We start from the raw sequence: 23917 nt of genomic DNA on the forward strand, positions 1-23917 counted from the left end.
CCTTGTGGGGGTTAGGAGGAGCAGTCTGCTTTGCTCCTCGGGCAGTGCTTTCTACATTTCTTTCAAAGTTGATGAGAAAGAAAGCAAGTCCCCCTTACCTTTTATCTTTGTCTTCTTTAGGTGTGGGATGCTGGCACTGGCTCGTTGCTGCAGGATCTGCGTACTGATCAGCCTGTCTTGGACATCTGCCCATTTGAGGTGAACCAAAGCAACTACTTGGCTACCTTAACAGAGAAGATGGTCCGCATCTATAGGTGGGAGTGACCCTCGTCTTGAAACTTACCAGGCATGCTGCTGGTTAATGTTAAATGTCGTTTGCTAGCACCCAGCAGCCTTGAGCAAGATCCCTGCCTAGAACTTTTGGGAACATGGTTCCTTTGGATTAGTATGATTCCAAGAATCCAAGTCATTGAAACAGTACAGCTTGCGTATTTGCTGTGCACATGAACCATGTAAGTGACTGGTACGCTGTCTACATTATTCATTTCTTGAGTTAAAAGCGTTCATGAATCTTTGTTGAGAATATGTATTTTCAATCAGACTGTCTGCTGGACTTCAGAGTATCCTCCCAGTAGTCATTTAGGATATGATTGTGCACCAGCCATTTTCTGGGACATGTGACACCCTGCTTGAATGGCCTTGTCACTTAGGCTGTTTAGTTTGGGAATGCTTATGTCCCTGAAGGGGACTAACCTTGATGCATCTTGGATACAGCGAGGATGCAGAAGTCTTCAGTTGAACACAAGAGGGCACTATAGAACCTAGCATAGGATTTGATCTATTTTTGACCTTGTGGGCTGACAACCTTTAGTAACTTGGTCTCATTCCCACAGAAGTATGTGGTAAAACACACCTGGTATGCTTTGTGGCACCCACAGTTATGTTCCAGGTGTGCAGTGCTGGGATATTGACAAGCCTAGTAATGGAGGCAGCTGATGGAGGAGCTGTAGACACTTTCCTAATGCTGAGTGCATTATGTTCGTCACATTTGTAGAAGCCCAGGAGAGAGACTGGTTGTTTGAGCAGTGGGGAAGACTGATCTTTTTCCTAGTTAGCCTGGGATCTCAGGAATGGTTATATATAGGCCAACACTTTGAAGACCACTTCTTTTCCCTCTCACTGGGAAAAGAGCGATGTGTTTAAAGCTCTTACTTGAGTCTCCTAGTATCATATCAGGAGCATGAGCTAACTAAGAAAGACTTAGACAAGAGAAGCAACTCAGATTGCTGCTGAAAACAAGAACGGCTTGTCTCTTCCATTCTGGAAGTGTTCCAACTGAATAAAGCCAACCCTTCGGAGTGAGGGGCCATTCTTGAGCATGTTTAGAATTCCCATGTAAAACCTTCCCGTGTGAAACTGATGTTTGATTCCAAGTTCTTTTTATTTGCCTCCCTTCCTAACCTTTTCTAAAATTATTGTTAATAAAGTGGTTATTCTCAGGAATATAATAGTGGTTGGAGACCTGTGGATTGCAGGGAGATGCCCTCCAACTTCCATTCTAACCCTCGATTGTCCAACTTTGGGTGTTACATTTTCCTCCAGTAGAGGGCTCAGTTTATATGTGTTTGCTTTACCTAAGACTACTCTGCTAAATAGGTGTCCATAATGAAACACATGCCTCAAGGTGTGAGTGGTCAGTGTACAGTTCTTGGGAACAGGAAAGCTAAGAGTGTGATTTTCTTAAATAATTATTGTAGAAATGTTATTTTTATTTTAAAACACTTACGACCTATCAGCTGCTGAGCTGTTTCTAGCATTTCTCACCAGCAAGGGGTTATTGCAGATTTACCCAGAGTTCCATGTTCTAGTTGTGCCTTTTAAAGTGTGGCCTCCTTCTATTTAAGGATACCTTTCAAAAAGCCAGTTTCAAGGGCCTGGGAAAGAGCCCCCTTTTCTCAGAGGAGATACTCCTTTTAATATTACTGTCCAGGCCTAGAGTTTCAGTGGCAGAATGGGATTTGAATTAAAAAGCAGAACTCACCTGGTTTCAGCAGATTGTTAGAGAGAGGGATGCAGGTAGTCAGACCCTGGCTGCCTTTTGTCTTGGGCAGGGTTAGGATTTGACTAGCTTTGAAGTATACACAATGGATGCTGATTGATTCCCCTAAGTGTAGGAACCAAGGGACTTATTACCAGGGAGACTGGGTGAATCTCACCTCTTGCCAGTCCTTGCATTCCTCTAGTAAATCTGGATGTTTTAGAAACAAATTCGTGTGACTGGTTTCTCCAAAGGAAGAAACTTTATCCCCAGCCACCCCCACCCTCTCTGCTTGACAAGAGATTGCTTCTGTAGATGCAGGCTCTGCCCCACCATGTTTCCTTATTCCTGTCTGTAAGGTGGTTTTCCCATTTGAGGATTTGTCAAAATATCTCGTTGTCGTGTATGTCTTTGTACCTGCTTTGAAAACTGGGAAGCGGGATCTCTGCTTGTGTTCTGTGTTTGAATATTTGTTTTATATTTTAATGTTAATATGAAAATAAAGAATTTGCCATGTGTAACAGTTTGTAGTGTCTTTTGTTTCTTTGACTGTCTCTTGGGAGAGGGCTATAATCCCAGCCTGTAGATTTCTCCATTTCATGCAGTACTAGGTCTGAGTTACACAGGGTGATCCCTGGATCTAGAGTAACCATCTTATTTAAATTGATGAGGTAGTTGAGGCTTTAGCTGGCAATTCTGTTTTACTGCTACTAATAGGAAGCTGTGTGTTTGCCTCTTAAGAACTCCCCTTCACCGGTCATTTGTCGATTTACTATCAGATCTATGGGTCTAAATCCTACAAACTATTTCCCAGACTCTCTTTGTCTGTTAGCTTCCTGTTAGTTTCTTTGAATCCGGGAGACTAATATGGGAGGATGAGAGAAGAGGAGATGACTTACCTTTTGTTTTTTTAGTCTTTGGCAGCACTTATGATGGTGACAACGGCGTTGCATGGGCTCCTGTGTTCCTGCCCAGCACAGTCTGGCACTTGCCTCAGTTTCTTCTGTTTACTTCAGGAATTTCTGTTGCCATAAATCCTGGTGTTCAGGGATGAGACTGGAAAGGCTGAAAATATTTTCCAGCTGAATAGCAAATGGAGTACATACACTATTCCGGGAGGACTGAACCCATAGGTAAAGCTTACTGTTTTCATAGAGCCTAGTGCTCCAACAGAAAATGACGTAAGTCCTGGGGTAGAAACCCCAAATTACTAAGAAACCCAACACCATTGTCTTCTCTTCCCCTGGACTTTTTGTTTTCCATCTCAGCGATGGGCTGTAAGTGAAATTCTGAAAATAGATGTTTGTGTCTTTGTCCTTTAATCAGTCAACTTCTATTAACAATCTCTGCTGTTTATCCCTTTATAGCTTACAAAGCCCCTTCCCAATATATTTTTAAACAATATTGTAGAATAAGTAGTTATTCTAATTTGTAGGGGGAAAAAGTTAAAGGCCCTACTAAAGGAAAGTGACATTTAGATGGTATTTAATTAAATTTTACATATTCTAGTCTTACCATTTTATACTTTGCATTATTGACAGCTAAGCAGGTGTTGGGAAACCTACGTGAAAGCTCACTTTCACTCTTTGATATCTGTCTCCAGAACAGCCTGGGCAGATTCCCCACAAATTATTTCTCTTGCATTTAAAATGAAAACAAAGTACACAGTCAGGCACACTATTGTGACTCTTTCCACTCTTCCAAATGCCCTCATTTGTCTTGGGTTTCTGGGTGTTGAGACGGAACACCACTGTCCAGTGAAAGAGTCCATGACACATGGGCTAGAACTTACCCCCTTATCAGAGCTTATCACAGATGTCAACTGAAGAGGGGAAGAAAGAAGCTGGTGGAGCTGCTCTGATTTGTTCTCAGAGAATTCCTTGGAAACTATGGAGTAGCTGCTCGCCTAACTTGTGTGGAGAAATCTGTGGGGCACAAGGGGTGGCATATAGTGGTCCTGAAAATAGGCCTCTCAGATCTCCAACTGTGGCAAGTGTAATTGACCAATATCCCAGCTACTGTTTTATGAAGTCCATCATTGTGTTCACTCTGAGGCCATACTCCTCAAATGTTGTTCCCAACCAGTGACTGAGCGTGGTAGATGCTAAAGAAGGCCCATTCCTGGGAGGCTTTCATCTTAATAAGTCTCTTCTATAGCTAATCCTGTCGAGATTGTTTCTCATAGAACCCAGAATAACCACCAGCTGGCAAATATTGGAGTACATAATGAAACCCAGACAGACTAGGCTGGTTTTCCTAACTACAGTGCTATCCGCAGAGCAGAAAATACATAGAAGGTGCTCAGAAAATAATTGCTGAATGAATTAATAAATATAAAAATGACAAGTTGACAAGGGGTACATTTTCCCAGCGAGGCTTCAAAAAGTTGAGACTTTTGAGATGTGCATTCAAGGATAAATAATTTTAGGATGTGTTAGAACTTAATGGGTCAATGTCACTTCTATTTGATCTTGAAATCTTGGATACAGCAGAGGTCAGAAAGGTGCCTGAGGAAAGGAGCCCACCAATGCAGTCCTGCACGAGAGCAGCAGTTACCAAAGACATGGACCAGTACTGGCTTAGTTGTTGGGAAAGGATATTCCTGGATACCATAATCAGAAAATTTGAAAATTGTTTCAGGTGATGCAGCTGCACAGTCAAGTTTGGGAAAGTATTCCTGTACCTTTGAAACTGCTATAATCCTCAAATTGGAAAGATTATAAAAAGTAAGAGGGGGCGGGGAGTGCTCTGCCCAGTCACCTCTTCACCTTCCTTGGTGAAAGAAAGCAACTAGAGTGCTTCAGGGAAACAGAACCCTGTCAGCCATTCAGCAGCGAGAGGAGTAGGTTGGCCAAGTCAGTATGTCTTCATTGACTGTCCTGTGTACATGCCCAGCATCGTGCTGAGCACTGTGAGGGTAGCTGGAAAGTTGTTTTTTAAGACTCCAGCTCTTGGCGTGGTGATTAAATCACATCCCTGCTGAAAAACCTCCAATGGTTTCTTTCCTATCACACTTAGATTTAAATAGACTTACACCTAATGCAATTGTTTTCTATTTATCCCATGTGTTCTTTGTTGCTGTATTTCCACACTGTTTTTTGGATTAATCAAGTGCTTTTTATTCCAGTGTTTTTTTCTTCTATTAGCTTTACACTTACTCATTTTTGTAGTATTCTTTTAGTGTTTACCCTAGACTCTAGGGCCTAGAGATTACAATCTGCATCCTTGATTATGTGCTATGGGAGTCATATAGTTCACTGTTACATACGTTATAAATCCCTCATTGTTGTTTAGAACAATGTCAATTGTACACATATTTACCCTTTCAGTGCTTTTCATTCTTTCCTGCAGTCCTATATGCTTCCATCTAGGATTATTTTCCCTTAGCTTAGAGTAATGCAGGTCTACTAGCAATGAATTATCTATCTCAGCTTTAGTTTGTCTGCAAATGTCTTTTTTAAATTAATTAATTTTAATTAAAGTTTATTGGGGTGACAATTGTTAGTAAAGTTACATAGATTTCAGGTGTACGAGTCTGTATTACATCATCTATAAATCACATTGTGTTCACCACCCAGAGCCAGTTCTCCTTCCATCACCATATATTTTGCAAATGTCTTTAGTTCACCTTTTTTAAATAGATGCAATTGTATTTTTAAAAAATTTTTGAGATACAGTTCACATAACATATAATTCAGTTTTAACCGTTTTTAAGTGTACAATTTAGTGCAATTTAGTGGTTTTTAGTATATTCACAATGTCAAGCGATCATACCACTGTTTGATTTCAGAATATTTCCATCATCCCCAAAAGAAATCCCATACTTCTCAACCCCCCCCCCCCCCCCCGCACCACCCCACATCTGGAAACCATGAATCTACTCTTTGGATTTGCTTTTTGGGGTATTTCATATAAAATGCGATCATAGAATAGGTGGCCTTTTGTCTCTGGCTGCTTTCACTTGGCATTATGTTTTCAAGGTCCATCCATGTTGTGGTATGTATCAGTACCTCATTCCTTTTTGGCTGAGTAATATCCCATTATATGGATGTATGGATGTCTCACATTTTATTATCTATCCATTCAATTCATGGACATTTGGGTTATTTTCTCTTTTGGGCTATTAAGAAAAATGCTTCTATGAACATTTATATACACGTTTTTGTGTGAACATGTTTTCAATTCTCTTGGTTATAACCTAGGAATGGAATTGCTGGGTCAAAGTTTAACTTTTTGAGGAATTGCCAGTTTTCCACAGTGGATGTACTATTTTACATTCCCACTATCAATATGAGGATTCTAATTGCTCCCTATCTTTGCCAATACTTGTTATTGTCCATTTTTTTCTCTTTTATTAAAGCCATCCTAGTGGGTATGAAGTGGCATCTCATTGTAGTTTTGATTCACATTTCCCTTATGACTTCCCTAATTGAGCATCTTTTCATATGCTTATTTGCCCTCTGTGTATCTGGAGAAATGGCTATTCAACCTTTTTGCCAATTTTAAAATGGGATTGTCTTTTTATTATTGAATTATAAAGGTTCTATACATATTTGATATGCTAGACTCTTATCAGATACATGCTTTGCAAATATTTTCTCCCCTTCTGTGGGTTGTCTTTTCACTTTCTTGATATTGTCCTTTGATGTTTAAAAGTCTGGTTTTTTTTGCTTGTGCTTTTGATATATTTACCTTCATTTCAGAAGTACATGTCCCCTGGATGTAGAATTGTAGGTTAGCAATCATTTTTTCTTACAGTATTTAAATTGTCATTCCACTGTTTTCTGGCTTCCATAGTTTCTACTGAAAAATCAATTATCAGTGTTATTGCTTCTTTGAAGATAATGTATTTGTTGGCTTTTAAGATTTTCTCCTTGATTTTCAGCAGTTTCACAATGACATTCCAAGATATGGTATTCTTTGTATTTACCTGCTTGGGCTTCAAGGACTTCTTACCTATAGGTTGATATCTTCCATCAGTTTTAAGAAATTCAAAGCACTGTCTCTTCAAATTTTCAACTGCACCATTCTCTTCCTCCTCTCCTTTTGGGACTCTGTTAGAACTTTTGACTGTGTTCCATTTATCTCTTATACTGTTCTTTTTTTAAAATATTTTTTCTTTCTGTGCTTCATTTTGGATATTTTCTTTTGAACTGTTTTCCTTCAGTAATTCTGTCCAACACTATAGATTGAATGTTTGTGTACTCTAAAAATCCATACATCAAAATCCTAATCCCTAATGTTATGGTGTTTGATGGTGGGGCCTTTGGGAGGTGATCAGGTCTGAGGATGGAACCCTTATGAATGGTGTTAGTGCCCTTATAAAAGACCCCACAGAGTTCCCTGGTGCCCTTCCACCATGTCAGGTTACAAGAAGATGGGCTGCCTATAAATCAGGAAGTGGGCTCTTACCAGACACTGAATCTGCTGGCACCTTGATGTTGGACTTCCCCACCTCCAGAACTGTGAGAAATTTCTATTCTTTATAAGCCACCCAGTCCATAGTATTGTTATAGCAGCCTGAACATCAATCTGCTGTTAAAAGTCATCTAATGAATTTTAATTCAGTTCTAGAATGTCTATTTGATTATTTGCATAGAATCCAATTCTCTGTTGAAATTTCATTTAATCTATTTTATCTATTTTCTATAACATATTATTAATAGTCACAGTTATAATATTTTAAAGTCCCCATCTGACATGTCTAATACCTGAATCATACGGAGTTTGATTTTGTTGACTTTTTCTTTTTGGTTTTGGTTATTTAGTTCAGTTTTGTGTTTTGTTTATTCAATGCTGGACCATACAGATTAAAAATTGTAGAGGCTCTGGATGATGCTATCTTTCTCCAAAAAGTGTTTCTTCTTGTAGACAGAGTACCAGTGTGCCACTTTGACCTCACTGTGGCATATTTTAAGCTTTATTAGGGTTAGCCTATCATAGTTTTGCCCTTTTTCTAGGGCAAGTTCCTTATTCTTAGGATGTTGTCCTTTTTCCTGGAGTTTAGCCTTTATTCCTAGGGTGTAACACTTCCAAGGCCTCTATACCTCATCAGGGTTTAAACTCGAACTTGTTTCCCCAGCACTTATGGGGCTATTGAAATCTCTATTTCTGTCTCAGCTATTGTTTTCTTCTGGATCTGTTGGAATCTCACCCTGTATACGCACAGCTTAGGAGTCAGCCAGTGACTTGAGAGAAATTTGTTCACAGATTTTTTGGCATTCTCTGGTTTCCTCCTTCAGTATTTTGACCCTTAAGTCCCTGCCACTTTGGGGTTCTGAACTCCTACCTGCGTAGTAAGATTGTGCTTAATGCATGGGCTCAATTCTTCTGAGCCACAATTTGGACAGAAAAAAAAATCTGGGCTGGAGGCCCCTCCCCCCCCATACTTCCCTTATCTCAAAGATTGTAGCCCCTCCTTTTCTAACTACATTGGTTACTCTCTAATCCTTTCCAAATATGCTTTATGTATCTTATCTAGCTTTTAATAGTTTTACCTTAGTGAAAATGCAAACTCTTAATCATGGTTAAAATCAGAATTCTCCTCAATTATATGTCTATATAGGGCCTACAGGCCCTATGATCCCGACCCTTGACCAGTTCTCTGACTCCTATTCCCCTCTTATTTCAATTCAGCCATGTTGAATGCTTATTCCCACATCAGGGTCTTGAACTTGTTAGCCTCTGCTTTTAGAATACTTTTGCTGTCGTCTAAATGTTTTCTGTCCCTTTCCCTCCCCACAATTGTTACGTTGAAATCCTAATGCCCAATGTTGATGGTATTAGGAGATGGGACTTTTTGGAGGTGCTTACATCATGAGAGTGGAGGTTTTATGAACGGGATTAGCGTTCTTATAAAAGAGACCCCACAGAACTCCCCAGCCTCCTCCACCATATGAGGACACAATGAGAAGTCAACAGTCTGCAACCTGGAAGAGGGCTATCAGCCTTTAGAACTATGAGAAATAAAACCACCCAGTCTGTGGTATTTTGTTACAGCAGCCCTAACAGACTAAGACAACTTCAGATCCAGTTCTTTACATGGTTATCATCTTTATGCTAATTGGTTCATTTATCACTCAGAGACCCTTTCCTTAGCTGCCTTTATATAAAAGTCTCACCCTACCCCAGTCACCTTACATAGTTTTTATTTTCTTCATAGTGCTTATCCTGTCTGAAATTATCTTGTTTTTTTTTGTTTTTGTTTTTTTTTTTACTGTCTTATTATTTCTCATATAAGCCAGTTCTTGAGCAATGCCTGTAAAAAAAAAAAATGCTCAACAGAGACTTGTTGAATGAATTAGGGAAATGAAGACTGAAAAATTAAGGGTACAATAAAGGGTGAAATGAATTCCCAGTTTGTAACAGAGATAGTATATTTTATTTTGAAGAGTCAGTGAGGCCAGGAGACCCAGGTTAGGTCAACCCTCTTTCCACTGACTTGGGGATTTGTGCCTTATATAAGGCTAGGCTTGCCTGCCACCGTCTGAGCTGGCCAGGTTCCCAGATTTCTCATGGTTTCTTGCTTCTTGGTCACTGTGATTTCAAGATAGGCTCATATACTCCTCCCTATCTCCATAGGCAATCTGTGTCTGGGCATAGGGTTTCCTCAGCGCAGGGTGAGATAGTCAACTGCTGGCTTCTCTTAGCAGATTGTCAATTTCTAGCCTTGAACTGGCTGGAAATAATCTCCCACTTGTCTCAGCACATGCAGACCCATCACTGAAAAGCAGTGATCCCTAGTGACTTATAAAGAACTTCTGGTGGTGTCTCCAGCCTGTCTGAGACTCACACCCATGCCATGTATCCGTTAATGAACACGTACACTTATCTGGTCTACTCTGGACTGCCTCCGTCGCTGCTCAAGGTTGGCAGCATCCTCAGGACCATTTCATGGCAGTAGCAGAGGTGAGTTTTGGTGGAGATGCCACATGCCCTCATTCTCTGAGATAGACCTGGTGTCAGCCACAGTGGGCAGTTTGTATCCCCCAGAATATTCTTGGTCTCTCAGGCTCTAGTTATGTCTGATCTGGTTTTGATTGCCCTTTTATGTGTCAGAACAACCAAAGCTGCATTTTTGAACATGTTTGACCAGTTGGTATCACATGCTCCAAGCTGCTGTCATTACCCAACATGCTGGATTGGCACTATGGGATAAACAGCACCAGGGCAGTGGGAAGCCTGAGGGCTTGTGGGCCCAGGCTGGCGGAGTTCAGCCTGGGCAGATCATTTAACCCTACGGTGCAGAACTGTTACCATCTCTGTGCCATTCCTCGGTTGAATTAGAACCCAGCCCAGGCGTGACACATGGCTCAAATGACACAGTGGATGTGAAACCGCTTTGGGAAGATATTATCTCGCCTAAGGACATAGAGGGGACACTAGTGTGAGGTAGAACAACCACTCCCTGCCTAAAGTGCTGCGTACGAGTCAGTAAGCACAGTTCCCCGGGCAGACTTAACCTGGAGGCCTCAAAGATGTGTTTATTTTCTTTTCCTCTTTTAAACATGAGTTTAAGTTCTGGCTTACAATCAGGGCTCACGTGCAAAGGGCTTCTTCACAGTTTATTTATGATGTGGGCTGTAACTCTGAGTTCCCTATTGTGGGCCAGGCACTTACTGTAATTTCTAATATTCAGTTATACTTTACATTACAGCTCCTCCTCATACATTAGAGCTACTCTTCTTAGATGAGAAGAATCAGGCTTGGAGAAGTTAAAGGATTCGCATAGTCTGCGGAAGAGCAGGGGTTTTTTTCTTACCCCGGAACCTGTGCTCCTGACCCTGATTCAATGCTGCCTTCTCTGGGTAAGAAAGACTTTTGAAGCAGGTGGAAGGAAGCACGGAGAGATATAAGGAGAGGTTCTTAGATTCCGGAATACACCTACCTGATCGTGTAAAGTTCACTTGTATATTGAACGGGCAATATACTCAACCGGCCATCTTGGTTGTGGCAACGCCAATTTCTTTTGATTTTTCTGTGACGACAATCAAGGGAAGGAGGTAAAACCGCCCTATTCAGGCTTTTTAAGAAGCATCAGCAACTCCCCCGGTAAGGAGAGTGGCTTTCCCGCCCGCGAAGTCCAGGGCGTGGGCTGTTCCGGAGGTTGGCCTCCTCTCCGGCTCTGCTCCCAGCGCGATAGTCGACACTGGCCCGGGTGGGGCTCGAGTGGACCCGCCGGCCCCGCCCTCTCATTTAAATACGCGGCGCCCGCAGCTGCGTCGAGCTCGCCGCGGACCCAAGATGGCGGCGTGTGGACGTGTACGGAGGATGTTCCGCTTGTCGGCGGCGCTGCAGCTGCTGCTGCTCGCGGCGGCCGGGGCCCAGAAACTCCCGGGCCCGGGCGGCCACAGTCAGGGCCAGGGCCCGGGGGCCAACTTTGTGTCCTTCGTAGGGCAGGCTGGAGGCGGCGGGCCGGTAGGTCAGCAGCTGCTCCAGCTGCCTCAGTCATCTCAGCTCCAGCAGCAGCAGCAGCAGCAGCAGCAGCAACAGCAACAGCAACAGCAGCAGCAGCAACAACCGCCCCAGCAGCCGCAGCAGCCTTTCCCGGCGGGTGGGCCTTCACCCCGGCGAGGCGGAGCGGGGCCCGGCGGGGGCTGGAAACTGGCGGAGGAAGAGTCCTGCAGGGAGGACGTGACCCGTGTGTGTCCCAAGCACACCTGGAGCAACAACCTGGCGGTGCTCGAGTGCCTGCAGGACGTGAGGGAGGTGAGGAGCCGGGACCGGGCCGGGAGGGGCAGGCCTGGTGCGGGCCTGAGGCTGTCGCCGGCCTTGGAAGCCTCTGACGCCGGTCTGCTGCTTCTCTCGCTTCCTCTGTGCTGCACTCTCTCCTTCCCTCCCTACCCGTCTCTCGGCGCATTCCGAGAAGACGACCCCACCCCCACCCCTCTCTTCCTCCCTAGTGCGGGGGTCGAGGACGCAGACCCTGGCCCCTGGCCGCAATCCGCGAAGGCCCAGAGCGTGTTTATGTTTGCTGGGGTCTTTTGTGTGATGCTCTAAGCACAGTGGCTTCTCCCCGAAGACCTGCTTAGGATTTTGCCATCCGTTTTGACTTGGACAATTTGTAGCAACCGTCTTGCAACAAATGAAAAATGGTTGGCGCACTTAAGCACTTAAAGAATGAACTGCTGTTTATTGGCAGAAGATAATGTTTGTTTAGGTAACTGGGGTTCTGTTCTGATATGTATTGTAGTCTACAGCCTAATTTACTGTCTTTACCCCATTCGTTTGTAATTCGCAAATTCCTGTTATCTACCGGGTGCTGAAAGTAATGCGTGCTTTCCCCCCTCCCCTTCTCTTCTCATGGTCTTTTTTTGTACTGAATCTCAAGTTTAAGCTGTTACTCTCTAAGTGATTTAGAGTGCCGACGCTTGAAAAGTTGGAGCAGCATCTGAAGCTGTAATACATATACAGTATTAGTGATTGAGTTGTGTGTGGTGGTGTCTTTCTGACGTCTAAGTAAGATTTTAACAGTGCCTCTTAATGAAATCTAGATTATAATGTTATTTGATGTGAGTCAGTTAAGTGACATAGAGAATTTCTTCTGTAGATTTAATGCTGCAGACATACGTGCATGTATGACAGTTCTCAAAGTTTGGGAGCAAATCTGGTAGAGATACTTTTTTTTTTTTTTAAGGGTTTAGGTATATAGGTTAGGCCCAAAGGTTGAGAAGTAGAATGGAGTTGCTGCTTGGTACAGTTTTGTTTGGCAGATTGTATCATCAGAGTTGTTTAAGGTGATCATGATAATGGGAAGACCAGTCACCGGTTTGTAGAAAATTGCTACTCTTGGCAGAGGGCACCCTCCACCCCCCACCTCCCCCATCCCATGATGATATTTGCTCTTGTATTCTATACAAAGTAATTCACAAGAGAAAAGACATACAACCAGGAGACAAGGAAAAGGCAGAGCTGCCAGAAATGTGGGGCTTTAGATCTAACTTCTCATCTACAACTTGAAGACTAGAAGGATGATAATCCCTTGTTATTCTTTATTCTTCAACTACTCCTCTAGTAGATACAGCTAAGACTTAAATCTGTCAAGCTTTTTTGGAGTTTTCTGTTTGGTCTTTGAGGATATATAATAGAGGATATACAATATGATATTGATGACAACACATTGTTACTTGTTTGTGGCAGAAACAGGACATTATCAGGGAAGGTGGCTAAAAGTGGCCCTTTCAAGGAGTACCTCTCTTTCTTTGTGTGCATTGGGGACATATGGAAATCTCCACTGAACAGGAGTAGTAGTCTTCCTTTGTCATACATGTAGAAGTGTGTAGCAGCATAGATAATCCATAAATAGATTTGAGCACTTTTGGAGTCTGTTTAATTTAGTAGGTACTATCTTTGTGGCATTACTTAGTGGAAGGAACCTGGCCTGGAAATGTAGTCCTTGCTTTACCTTTGCCTGTAAGATTCTCAGCAAGGATATTGTTTCAGTAACTACATTTTTCTTCCTTTATGGGATGATATATAAACTCTTTGAGAGTAGCTACCGGGACTTATATTTCCTTTGTAACTTCCTAGAATACCAAATTCAGTGTTGAGAGTCAGTTGACATACAATATTATATTAGTTTTAGGTGTACAACATAGTGATTACACATCTCTATAACTTACGAAGTGATCACCCTGATAAATCTAGTACCCAAATGACACCATACACAGTTATTACAATATTATTAACTATATTCCTTATGCTATACTTTATATCCCCATGACTATTTTGTAACTACCAGGTGGAGCTATTTTTAAACTACTTGTTTTTCTTTAAAGACCACAGAAGGAAATTGAATTCCACTTAGTTTGGGAATTAGTTAAATCTGATATTTTTGTTTGAAAGAGCATAACTTAATTAAAGAAGTAAGCTAGCTGGGCACATTTGAAGTGAAATTGTGGAGTATGTTTTGTATTTGCTGTTCAGGAAGTAGACATATGTGCTTCTTTATCCCTTTCGATACAAATTTGGGGAAGATTTTTCTCTATGTGTTTGCTGTTAGAATTATGAAAAGGCAAAGCATGGGAGTATTTAAATGGCTGTATAGTAAACTATATTTTTATTTTGAAACAACATGGGGGTATATAGTGTTAGGTTAGGTCTTAAATTCAAATATTTTAAGGTTCTGCGTGGTGTATTCTAAATTATGTAGTAATTCACTTACACAGTGTATTTGAAGGTATTTATGGTTACCTTTAAATAACTTCAGCTGACACTTTCAGCTTGTCTAATGCATCATATGCCAACAAATTTAAAATATATGTGTGAACTATAGAAAAGCTGCATATAGACTATAGATTAGTTCACAGCTTTTTCTCAGTCTTTTTGGCCATTATTTTGAAAGTATGTGTTATGTGGGGATTTTTAAAAAAAAAAAACACTCTTAGATGAGTCATGCTTTTTAAAAGGTCATTTACCCAATGGGCCCACTATTAAATGGTAGGTGTAATAGCAGTAATGGTGGGGTAGTAGAGTCCTGGTGAGAGAGACGGGGGGGGGGGGGGGGACGACAGACTATTGGCAGTATTAGTTATTAAAAAATAACAAAGTATAAAGGAAAAAGGAAAAATACACACTGGACTGTTCTACCAGGTGGAAGAGTAATAATACCAAAGCAAGAGAAGATACTACTCTCTAGTTAGTATTTGATAAAGAAGTAACACCTGCTTATATTGAGAGTAATTTTAAAATACCTTATGTATTTTTGGCTGAAATGACTTACTGATCTTGTGTTTAGAAGTTTTAGTTGGACACCTTGGTTCCTTAGGAGAAGTTTATTAGTGCTCTACAGTTTTTTTCTTTTTTTGTTTTGTTTTGTTTTTTATTAGATTAAAAAAAACTTTCTAATTTGGGAAAATTTCAAACATACACAGAAGTAGAGAGAATAGTATGATGACTCCCCATGTACGTGCCATAGGCACCACCCACCTTCAACTATCTTTTAAAAAAAAAAAATGAACAAGGGTTGGAAAACTGGAATATTTTAACAAATCTCAGACACTATGTCATTTCACTTTAACACTTCAATATGTGTCTGGCAAGGACTTAGAAAATAAAACTAGAGTCTAAGTGTTACTTTTAGTATTAAAAAGCATTATGAAAGATTTCTTCTGAATTTCTTGGTATCTTCTCTTGATATATCAATTTCAGATTATAGATTTGTGGACCACTATTTCTAAGCTATGCACAGAATGGATGCTTTGTAAATATTTATTGAAGATGGACTATTTTATATGTTGAACAGGAATCAACGTTACAAACCATAAACACACTTTCAAACTCATAGTTGAACATTTTTCTCCCTCTGTTCTTAGCCTTCCACTGAACTGTATCCTAATATAGTATATACCCACTATCGGTATTATCTCATTTAATATTTTTGATAGTCCTGTGAGGTGAACAGTCTTATCTTACTATCTTAGTTGAGAAACAGGCTCAGAGAGATGAAGTAATTTGTCCAATGTTATACCCTGAGTGGTAGAGCTGGTATTCAGGCAGTTCTCTTTGACTTCAAATACCTTAACTCTTTCCAATCTACCATAGATGGTGCAGCTAGGGAAATTATGACTGTTGAGAATGCCAGGGGTTCATAAATGGGCACAAAATGAGGATGGTCACCTGGAGTTAGAATCCTTTTTTCTTCACTACCAAGGACAGTTGGGTGGCAACAGCTCCTGTGCATTGGAGTATTGTAGATTTCTCAGGCAGGGAGGGCCAGCATTATTAGACAAAGCTAATTTAATGACTAGTCTGAGTCCATCATGAGCAGAATTTCTGCTTAATGAAAAGATTTTTAAATTCTGTCTCACCTGAAGCAGGATTTTTACTAATATAATGTAAGAATTTAGCTATATCCCCTTACTATTTGCATTGGAATGGCACAAAGAGTGTATGAGGACTGGAGCTGGCACTCTCATTATCTAACTGTATGACTGTCGGCAAGTCATTTTACCACTCGGAGTCTCCGTTTCCCATGTGTTAAATGACAGGTTTGGGTAATAGTACAATTTTAAGATCCCTGTTATATAACCTATATGAGTTGTTCCCTGAATACACACCCACACACAAGTGTGCATGTGTGTACGAGGTCGACAATTAAGTTCATGAACTTGTTGCAACGATGTTGCTAACCTTTTTTTAATATCAGCGGGATTATTCATTATGAATTTGTACCAACTGGACAAACAGTTAACCAAGTTTACTATTTGGAAGTGCTGAAAAGACTGTGTGAAAAAGTTAGACGACCTGATGGCTCTCGCATCACGACAATGCACCAGCTCACACGGCGCTGTCTGTGAGGGAGGTTTTAGCCAGTAAACAAATAACTGTATTGGAACACCCTCCCTACTCACCTGATCTGGCCCCCAATGACTTCTTTCTTTACCCAAAGATAAAGGAAATATTGAAAGGAAGACATTTTGATGACATTCAGGACATCAAGGATAATACGATGAAAGCTCTGATGGCCATTCCAGGAAAAGAGATCCAAAATTACTTTAAAGGGTGGACTAGGCACTGGCATTGGTGCATAGCTTCCCAAGGGGAGTGCTTCAAAGGTGACCATAGTGATATTCAGCAATGAAGTATGTAGCATTTTTTCTAGGATGAGTTCTCGAACTTAATTGGCAGACCTCATGTATTCTCTATATGTATATACTGTATACAGTCATACCTCAGAGACATTGTGGGTTTGGTTCCTGACTACCACAATAAAGCGAGTCGTAATTTTTTTGCTGGTGGAGGGTCTTGCCCTCAATTTGTAACAAATGCAACATCTGAAGCATTTGAACTTGACTTACAGTCAAGTAAGATGTGGTAAAATGAGATATACCTGTAGTTTCTAGGATTTATATGTGTACCATCTTCTGATACCTTATTCATTCATGGAGGGAAACCGTGATATGAATAATGCAAACAGCAATTAATCCACTGTTTGTCTTTAGGATATATTACAATTGTTTTGTTTTAGCCATAGGAATGTCCTCCTATGCTAACTCAGCGGTTGGAAGCAATCTAACCACATAATCAGGGCATTATTGATCTCCTATTAGGCATCTATCACTGTGGAAGAACACTAGTACTTTAAGACACCACTATTGCTTATAGTTGGTTTGATAAATGAGACTGTGATCAAGAGTTAATCACTTGGTGTCATACAAACCGTAAGTTCTTAGAGCAATGAAAAGAGCACAAAGTTAGGATTAGACTTGGGTGGAACCCAGCTCTGCCACTCTTGCTTAAAAATCATATCACTTTTTTTCCCCATTAAGTAGGGACTGTGTACTTTAGCCCTGTTGTAAGTGAGAATATACATGATTCTTGAGGTTGATGTACTAGTTATAGTTTTCTAATATGTATTAAATGCAATATATGCCCATTGAAGTATACCATACTAACACATACCCACTTGAAGTCACCTTGCTTACCACCAACAGTACATGCTTCGGAAAGTACTATCTTATATTACCTCTTAAGATGTTTCTAGCTCTGGTACTTTGTGATTCTGTGATCTGTAAAAATACAAAGCATTGCAAGGGAATCATAAGCACAAGAGAAAGGGGAGATGCTTTGAGAAATTAAGGGGGCAGTACTGACTGAAGTAGAGTTTGAGAATTTTTTCAGTCTGGATTATAAATGGTCTTACATGCACCGCTCACTGCTTCTCTAAGTAAAGGCCAGAAATGGGATGTGTTTTTAGTCCAACCTGAGATAAAAATATTCCTGCAGATAATTGAGAGTTTTCTATAAAATAGCACTGTCATTTATGGCAAACACTTTTAAAGAAGTCTCTTGATAAGAGTGCTTTACAGCATGTACTTGCTTAATAATTCATTGTTCTTTAGACAAAAATAAAATACTTGAACACTCCAAAAGATGAAATGGTACATTTCTCTTTTGTATATTTCTCCTAATATGATCAAAAAATTTTAGTCAACAACAATCCAAAAAATCTCCTGTTTTTTGAGATATTTATGTACTATTTTAAAAAGCAACAGTCGAAAATGGATAGTTTGAATTGAGACCTGCTCTAAGTGTAAAATACACACTTGATTTTGAAGACTTCGTGCCCTCCACAAAAAATATAAAGTGTCTCATTTTTATATTGATTACATGTTTAAATGACACTATTTTGAATATATTCAATTAAATACATTATTAAAGTCAATTTTACTTTTTATTTGTAAATGTGACTACTAAGAAACATAAAATAATATATGTGACTCACATTATATTTCTATTGGACAGCACTGATTTAGAAGAAGAAAAAGGAACCTTTGCTAAAAACCATAATATAAGTTATAAAGTAATAAGTACCGTGAGAAGATAGATTAAATGCTATGGGCATACAGACGAGGAAATGGTTGGGAGGATCAGAAAAAAGGCTCTTCAGTATTTTTCATTCTTCTTAAGCTGGTGATGCATATCATGATTTTCTTAATTTAGGTACCTTAAAATGCCTCCCAATCTGGTTAACGGATGGATCTCATCCTCAGCAGGAGCATGCCTAATTCATGAGTTGTAAGGGATGCTGTAGCTCCTTCAATTTGAGAAGAACAATAGTCTCATAAAAGTGGAAGTCATAAGTGCCTCATCTTTAGTTGGCTGAGCTAGATAAGTTTGAAACTTAAGAATCTCAAGTGATGGTCCTCAGAACTGTGCCAGTACTAACCCTGTATCTGCATTAACATAGAGCGCGGAGAAGCAAGCAGTGTGGACTGGAGTCTAAACACAATGAATTAAGAGAACCAGGCATCTGTTTCCATTCAGCTTTAATAATTTTACTGAAATGAGAAAATTAGATTGACTGCATGGAATTTACAGTAATACCATAAATTCTCCTGCTGAAGGCTTGAATCACATGTATAACTCTGTAGATGGAGTCGTAGTGAAAATGGGTGCTGGCTTAATTCCTGTATCTGTACACTTGTAAAACAACAAACTCTTAAAACAGTTTTAGTTTCCTTTTAAAAATAACAAATGTGGTATATATTTAAAATAATAGGCAAGGTAAACAGTGAAGTGAAATGAATTAACCAGAAGAAGGTGCATATAAGTTATAAATCAATTCAAATGCAAAGTTACAGAAAAAGAAATCATGTTTAAAGAAAGTGTTCTGGTCTCTAGGAAGGTTTCATCTGTAATTTAAGTTTAAATTAGAAAGATAGCCTGCAAGTCACTTAACGGAATTCCCAAAGTTCCTGTACTGGCCAAGTCAGCTCTGTAATATGATGAACAACATGAAGTGGACAAAAGCTTCATCGAGGGGGAAGAGGATGTGATGAAGAGTTTTGATCATGAACAGAATCTGTCATCTGTTAATTAGTGCCATCTCCTGAGCACACCTATTACATATGAAATAAAAATCAGAAGAGATAAGCTCCTATAGTTATGTGGAGCCCGTATTAGGAGAAGCACTGTGGTAAGTAGAAGAATAGAATGAGCTTTGGAGAACTACAAAGTGTAGAGATAAAATCTATGTGTAGATATAGTTGTGTGTCTCGATAAAATCCTAGCTCACTTACCACTGACTGTGACCTTGGACAAATTAATCTCTTCAACCTTCAATTTTCTTATCTGTACAATTGAAAAATGAAACCTGCTCTCAACAGGGTTACAGTGAGGATGAAAAAATTTTAAATATATAGACTCCATCAAATTGCATTTGCCTGTAAATGGTCTTTCCCTTCTCTTTCCCTTTGTTGTTACAGATGAAATAATTCAAGATAAGGCTTTATGTTCACGGTCTTACGAGAAATGTGAATTGCAATGCTGCACACCTTTTATATAATCTTCCCAAGGCTCCTTCAAGAAAACTGTAGTTGAACTTATTTGAAAGTCAAGAAGATTTATGTAGTCTTACCAAGTATTTAAAATCTTACACTTTGAGATTATGGAGTGCAAAGGGGTGAATTCTCTGCGTAAAAGAATTCAATTCTATCAAATGTTCTTTAGTTCTTTAGTCCTAAATAATGCTTAAATATGGAATATACCACATATCAGACAAAGTAATACTCCATTCTCTCATATAAGAGGAAAAAAATCAGTTCTTATATTCTGGAGACTGCACTACTTAAAACAGATCCTCTGTCGAATGAAATGACTAAGAACATAGTTATTTTATTAGCTGAGAAACAGAAGACATTGATTATATCTTTTTTGCCCTTTGTAAAACTAGGTAAATATAAAAATCACCTAAATTTTCCCAAAAGTTGGCAACTTTTCAGGGGGAAAGTGATATGTAAGGACTTTTATATTGCTAAGTTTGGAACATTTTCTGGTCTATGAAACAGTATATTAAAGTATAAATACATAAATTAATCATACATTAAGGATAGTGCAAAGTATTTTCAGTATGTAAGCCTTCTTTCTGAGGTAATTAGGTAGCAGAGTTCATTTTGAATAGTTTTGAAACGGTTAAAATTCACAATCTCATATTAAAGCTTAAATTTGATAGATTTATTAGGACCTGGCTATTTGTTATGTGTATAGATAGAAGCTTTTGATGTTTCCAGTTGTTGTTGCTTTTTATCATTATAAGAAGTTTCAAGGAATTTTACTATCATATACTGATTTTTCAGCTTTATAGTATATCTGAAATAGAAGAAATCAGGTCAGTGAAAAGCTGGTCACAAGAGATTGGTGTAGTTCCCTTCCTTTTCCGGAAACAAATTCACGTTCTCGAGCCTGATGGTGTGAGCTTACTTCTCCAGCTCTGCAGTACTTCCTTCCCACTAGCCCCTTACACAACATCCTGCTGTCCCACACCCACAAATGCGTAGTGTAGTGGTGTGGGCTTCCAGAGACCACCGAGTTGCAGCTCTCGTTTTTACAGAGTATATAGGTAAATATTAGTTGTTGGTAAAGATTTTGAATTCAGTGGTTTGAGAATTTTCTGCACCAAAATATTGCTCAATATTTTTGCCTTTGTACAGCCCATTGCCCCTCTCCTTGCTATATTTTTAAGTATTATTTTTAGGCTTCATTGTTTTTATTAGATTGAACAATAAGAAATTACCAATATTTTATCATATTTGACTTGCAAAAGCAGCAGTTTCATATGGTTCAACCTAATTTAGATTTTGAGTAAATAGTATCTCCTTTCCAGCAATTTCATTGTTACCTTTTGTATCATCTTAAAATCTATAGTTAAGAATGAGAGATACAAGGAATTAGTCATTTCATGTGGGGTTCTCTCACCTTCCGGGTCTTCCTGAAATTTCTTTTTTCCAGTTTCTCACTTGTCTTATCTGTCCCTGGGACCAAAAGCAGAGGAGCCATTACTTGAATCTTAAACTTTTACCTTATATTTTTTACTCATTCATTTGTAAATTATTTGCTGAGCATTTTACTTTATGGGTTAATTAATAAGCAAGAATACTATTTGGCTTGAAAAAGGTGACTTGAGAGTTTCGTTTCATATAAAAGAATGTGTTTTGAAAAACTTTTCCTAACTCCTTTACAATAGGGGAAATGTGGAACCTGGTGTAAATGTCAGAGAGGAACTCATCAAATATTCTTGCTTTCAAAAACGGATTATAGGCCTAATAACCTTCTCACTAAATACTTCATTATTCTAAGTCAAGTTGCTATCCAACATTTTATTTATGGAACCCTTGTTATTTCTCATTTGCAACTCTTGATAATGGTATGTAGTAGATAGGACAGATATCAGCCTTATTTTACTGATTAAAAAAAATGAATCGGATGGATAGTGATTTGCCCAAGTCACATAGCATTAAGAAACAGAGCTTAGACTCCAACCCAGTCTTTCCATGTTACCACATTGCTTTTCTGATAACTTTCACATTTACATATGTTTTCATATTATTGTTTTTCATATTTTTATAGCCCTTTCCCATTTTTATTTAAATCTGTCAACAAATATTTGAACACATACTATGTACCCCTTATTTCCTCAAATTGTTTTTTTTGTTCCTTCTCTCCTGAGCTTTAATTTTAAATAGGTTAAATTGCTTCCTATTGATTCACAAGTCATGAGGCTCTGTTCTTCACCCTCCACCCCAACAGTAGTTGTTCTACCCCCGACCCCCCCATGCCACCCCCATTTCATTTTGGATAACTACTGCTGTATCTTTAGGTTCACTGATTTTTTTTCTTCAAATATTGGTAGTTTTTAGTCTGCTATTAATACCATTAGTGTACTTTTTATTTTAGATATTCTGTTTTTCACCTTTAGAAATTTGAATTGGGGGAGATAGATAGATAGATATGTATATAGTGTATGGAAAGTGACCACCAGGAGAAAAATTAACAGTAGGAAATGACCAAGAAATGACAGATGATGGAATTAGCAGATGAAGACCTTAAAACAGCTATTATAAGTACACTCAAGGATGTAACGGAAAACATGAACATAATGAAGAGAGAAATGGAAAATATAGTATATACACACGTATATGGGCTTGCACTTAAGGGCAAGTCCAGAGCAGGCTTCAATCTGCCTTATTTCATTCTGCTAAGATGTGGCTCTTCTGGGACTCTACCCAGTGGCCCAAGTTATATCAGTTCTCTCCATTGTGGTTGGTGGGAATGAAGTGTTTCCTGCCTTGTGTGAGCTTCAGAAATTATTTGGCTTAATTGCTTTTCAGTGTTTCATTTTCCACCACACGTATATAGGACAGGACGTGACTCAAAGGGATCCCTCTGCAGCTCTCCTGGGCTCTATGCAGCTCTCTTTCCCAGGACTCTGTCTTGCAAATTCTAGCCACCTTGGATGGCCTGAACTTTTGATTTTCTCCTCAGCAAGAACACCAGTTACTGTTTGGGTTCCCTGTCCCTTTGCTGCAGCCGAGAAACAACCTCCATACAGTAAGCTGGGGGAATCATCAGGCTTACCTTTGTTTCCCTTCTCTCAGGGGTCACAATCCTTGGCCAACGATTGAAAATTATTTCTTGTGTTTTGTCTAGTTGTTCATTACTATGGGGGCAATTCCTATAGTAATGAATCCTTCGTGAGTGGAAGTAGAAATCACCATCCCTTGAATTTTAACTTCTGTCATATCAAATGGAAATGAATGGGTAGAAATTGTTAGAAAAGGAGATTGAGAATTATTTATTAAAATTGCAAACATATGTATATATCCTTTGACCCAACAGTGCTACTTCTGAAAATTTATGTATAACAGTATAATGAATAATGTAGGAGGTGTTTTATTGAAGCATTTTTTTTTGTAATAGCAAACAATTGGAAGCACCGCATCACCATTCAATAAGGGAATGATTAAACAGATTATTGTACATCTAGACAATGAACTATTGTATTGCTGTGGGAAAGAAGCTCTTTGTGTCAGGAATGGAAAGATCTTCAAGATCTATTGTTAAATGAAGAGAGTAGTTACCACTCAATGTTGTAGACTGTCCTTTTTGTAATCAAGGAGGAAGAATAGGAAGAATAAAAATATTAACATTTGTTTGCATTTGCATTAGAATACTCTGGAAGGATGCAGAAGAAACTAGGCTAATGGAAGATAACAAGTAGGAAGCTTTCCATTGCATTCTTTATGTATTTTATTTAAAATATATATATACATTTGAAGCAAACTGATGGTTACCAGATGGGAGGGGTGTTGGGGGCTCAGTGAAAAAGGTGAAGGGATTAAGTACAAATTGGTAGTTACAAAATAGTCATGGGGATGTAAAGTACAGTATGAGGAATATAGTCAGTAATATTGTAAGAATTACGGATAGTATCAGGTGGGTACCAGACTAATGGGGGATCACTTCATAAGTTATATAAATGTCTAACCATTATGTTGTACACCTGAAACTAATATAAAATAATATTAAATATCATCTGTAATTGAAAACAGTCAAGGGAATGTAAAGTACAGCATAGGGAATATAGTCAGTAATATTGTGATAACTACGTACAGTGTCAGGTGGGTACTAGACTTACTGGAGAGATCAATTTGTGAGGTG

The 23917-nt window shown here is 39.2% G+C and overlaps 2 protein-coding genes across 7 annotated transcripts in view; both read left to right on the forward strand.

Moving 5' to 3' along the window:
• Nucleotides 1-2499, forward strand: part of RFWD3 (ring finger and WD repeat domain 3) — a 40053-nt gene extending 37554 nt beyond the window's left edge. For all 6 annotated transcript variants that reach the window (XM_019710357.2, XM_074314571.1, XM_074314572.1 and 3 more), the window contains one exon: nt 121-2499. In XM_019710357.2, the coding sequence (XP_019565916.1) occupies nt 121-264 (144 nt within the window). In that variant the 3' untranslated portion in view covers nt 265-2499. The remainder of the gene's footprint in view (nt 1-120) is intronic.
• An 8562-nt stretch (nt 2500-11061) lies between these two features.
• GLG1 (golgi glycoprotein 1) overlaps nt 11062-23917 on the forward strand; it is a 99556-nt gene continuing 86700 nt past the window's right edge. Inside the window, exon 1 of the mRNA XM_019710346.2 lies at nt 11062-11686. Within this exon, the coding sequence (XP_019565905.2) occupies nt 11222-11686 (465 nt within the window). The 5' untranslated portion in view covers nt 11062-11221. The remainder of the gene's footprint in view (nt 11687-23917) is intronic.

The sequence above is a fragment of the Rhinolophus sinicus genome, linkage group LG11 (genome assembly GCF_036562045.2).
Source record: "Rhinolophus sinicus isolate RSC01 linkage group LG11, ASM3656204v1, whole genome shotgun sequence".
Taxonomy (NCBI): Eukaryota; Metazoa; Chordata; class Mammalia; order Chiroptera; family Rhinolophidae; genus Rhinolophus; species Rhinolophus sinicus.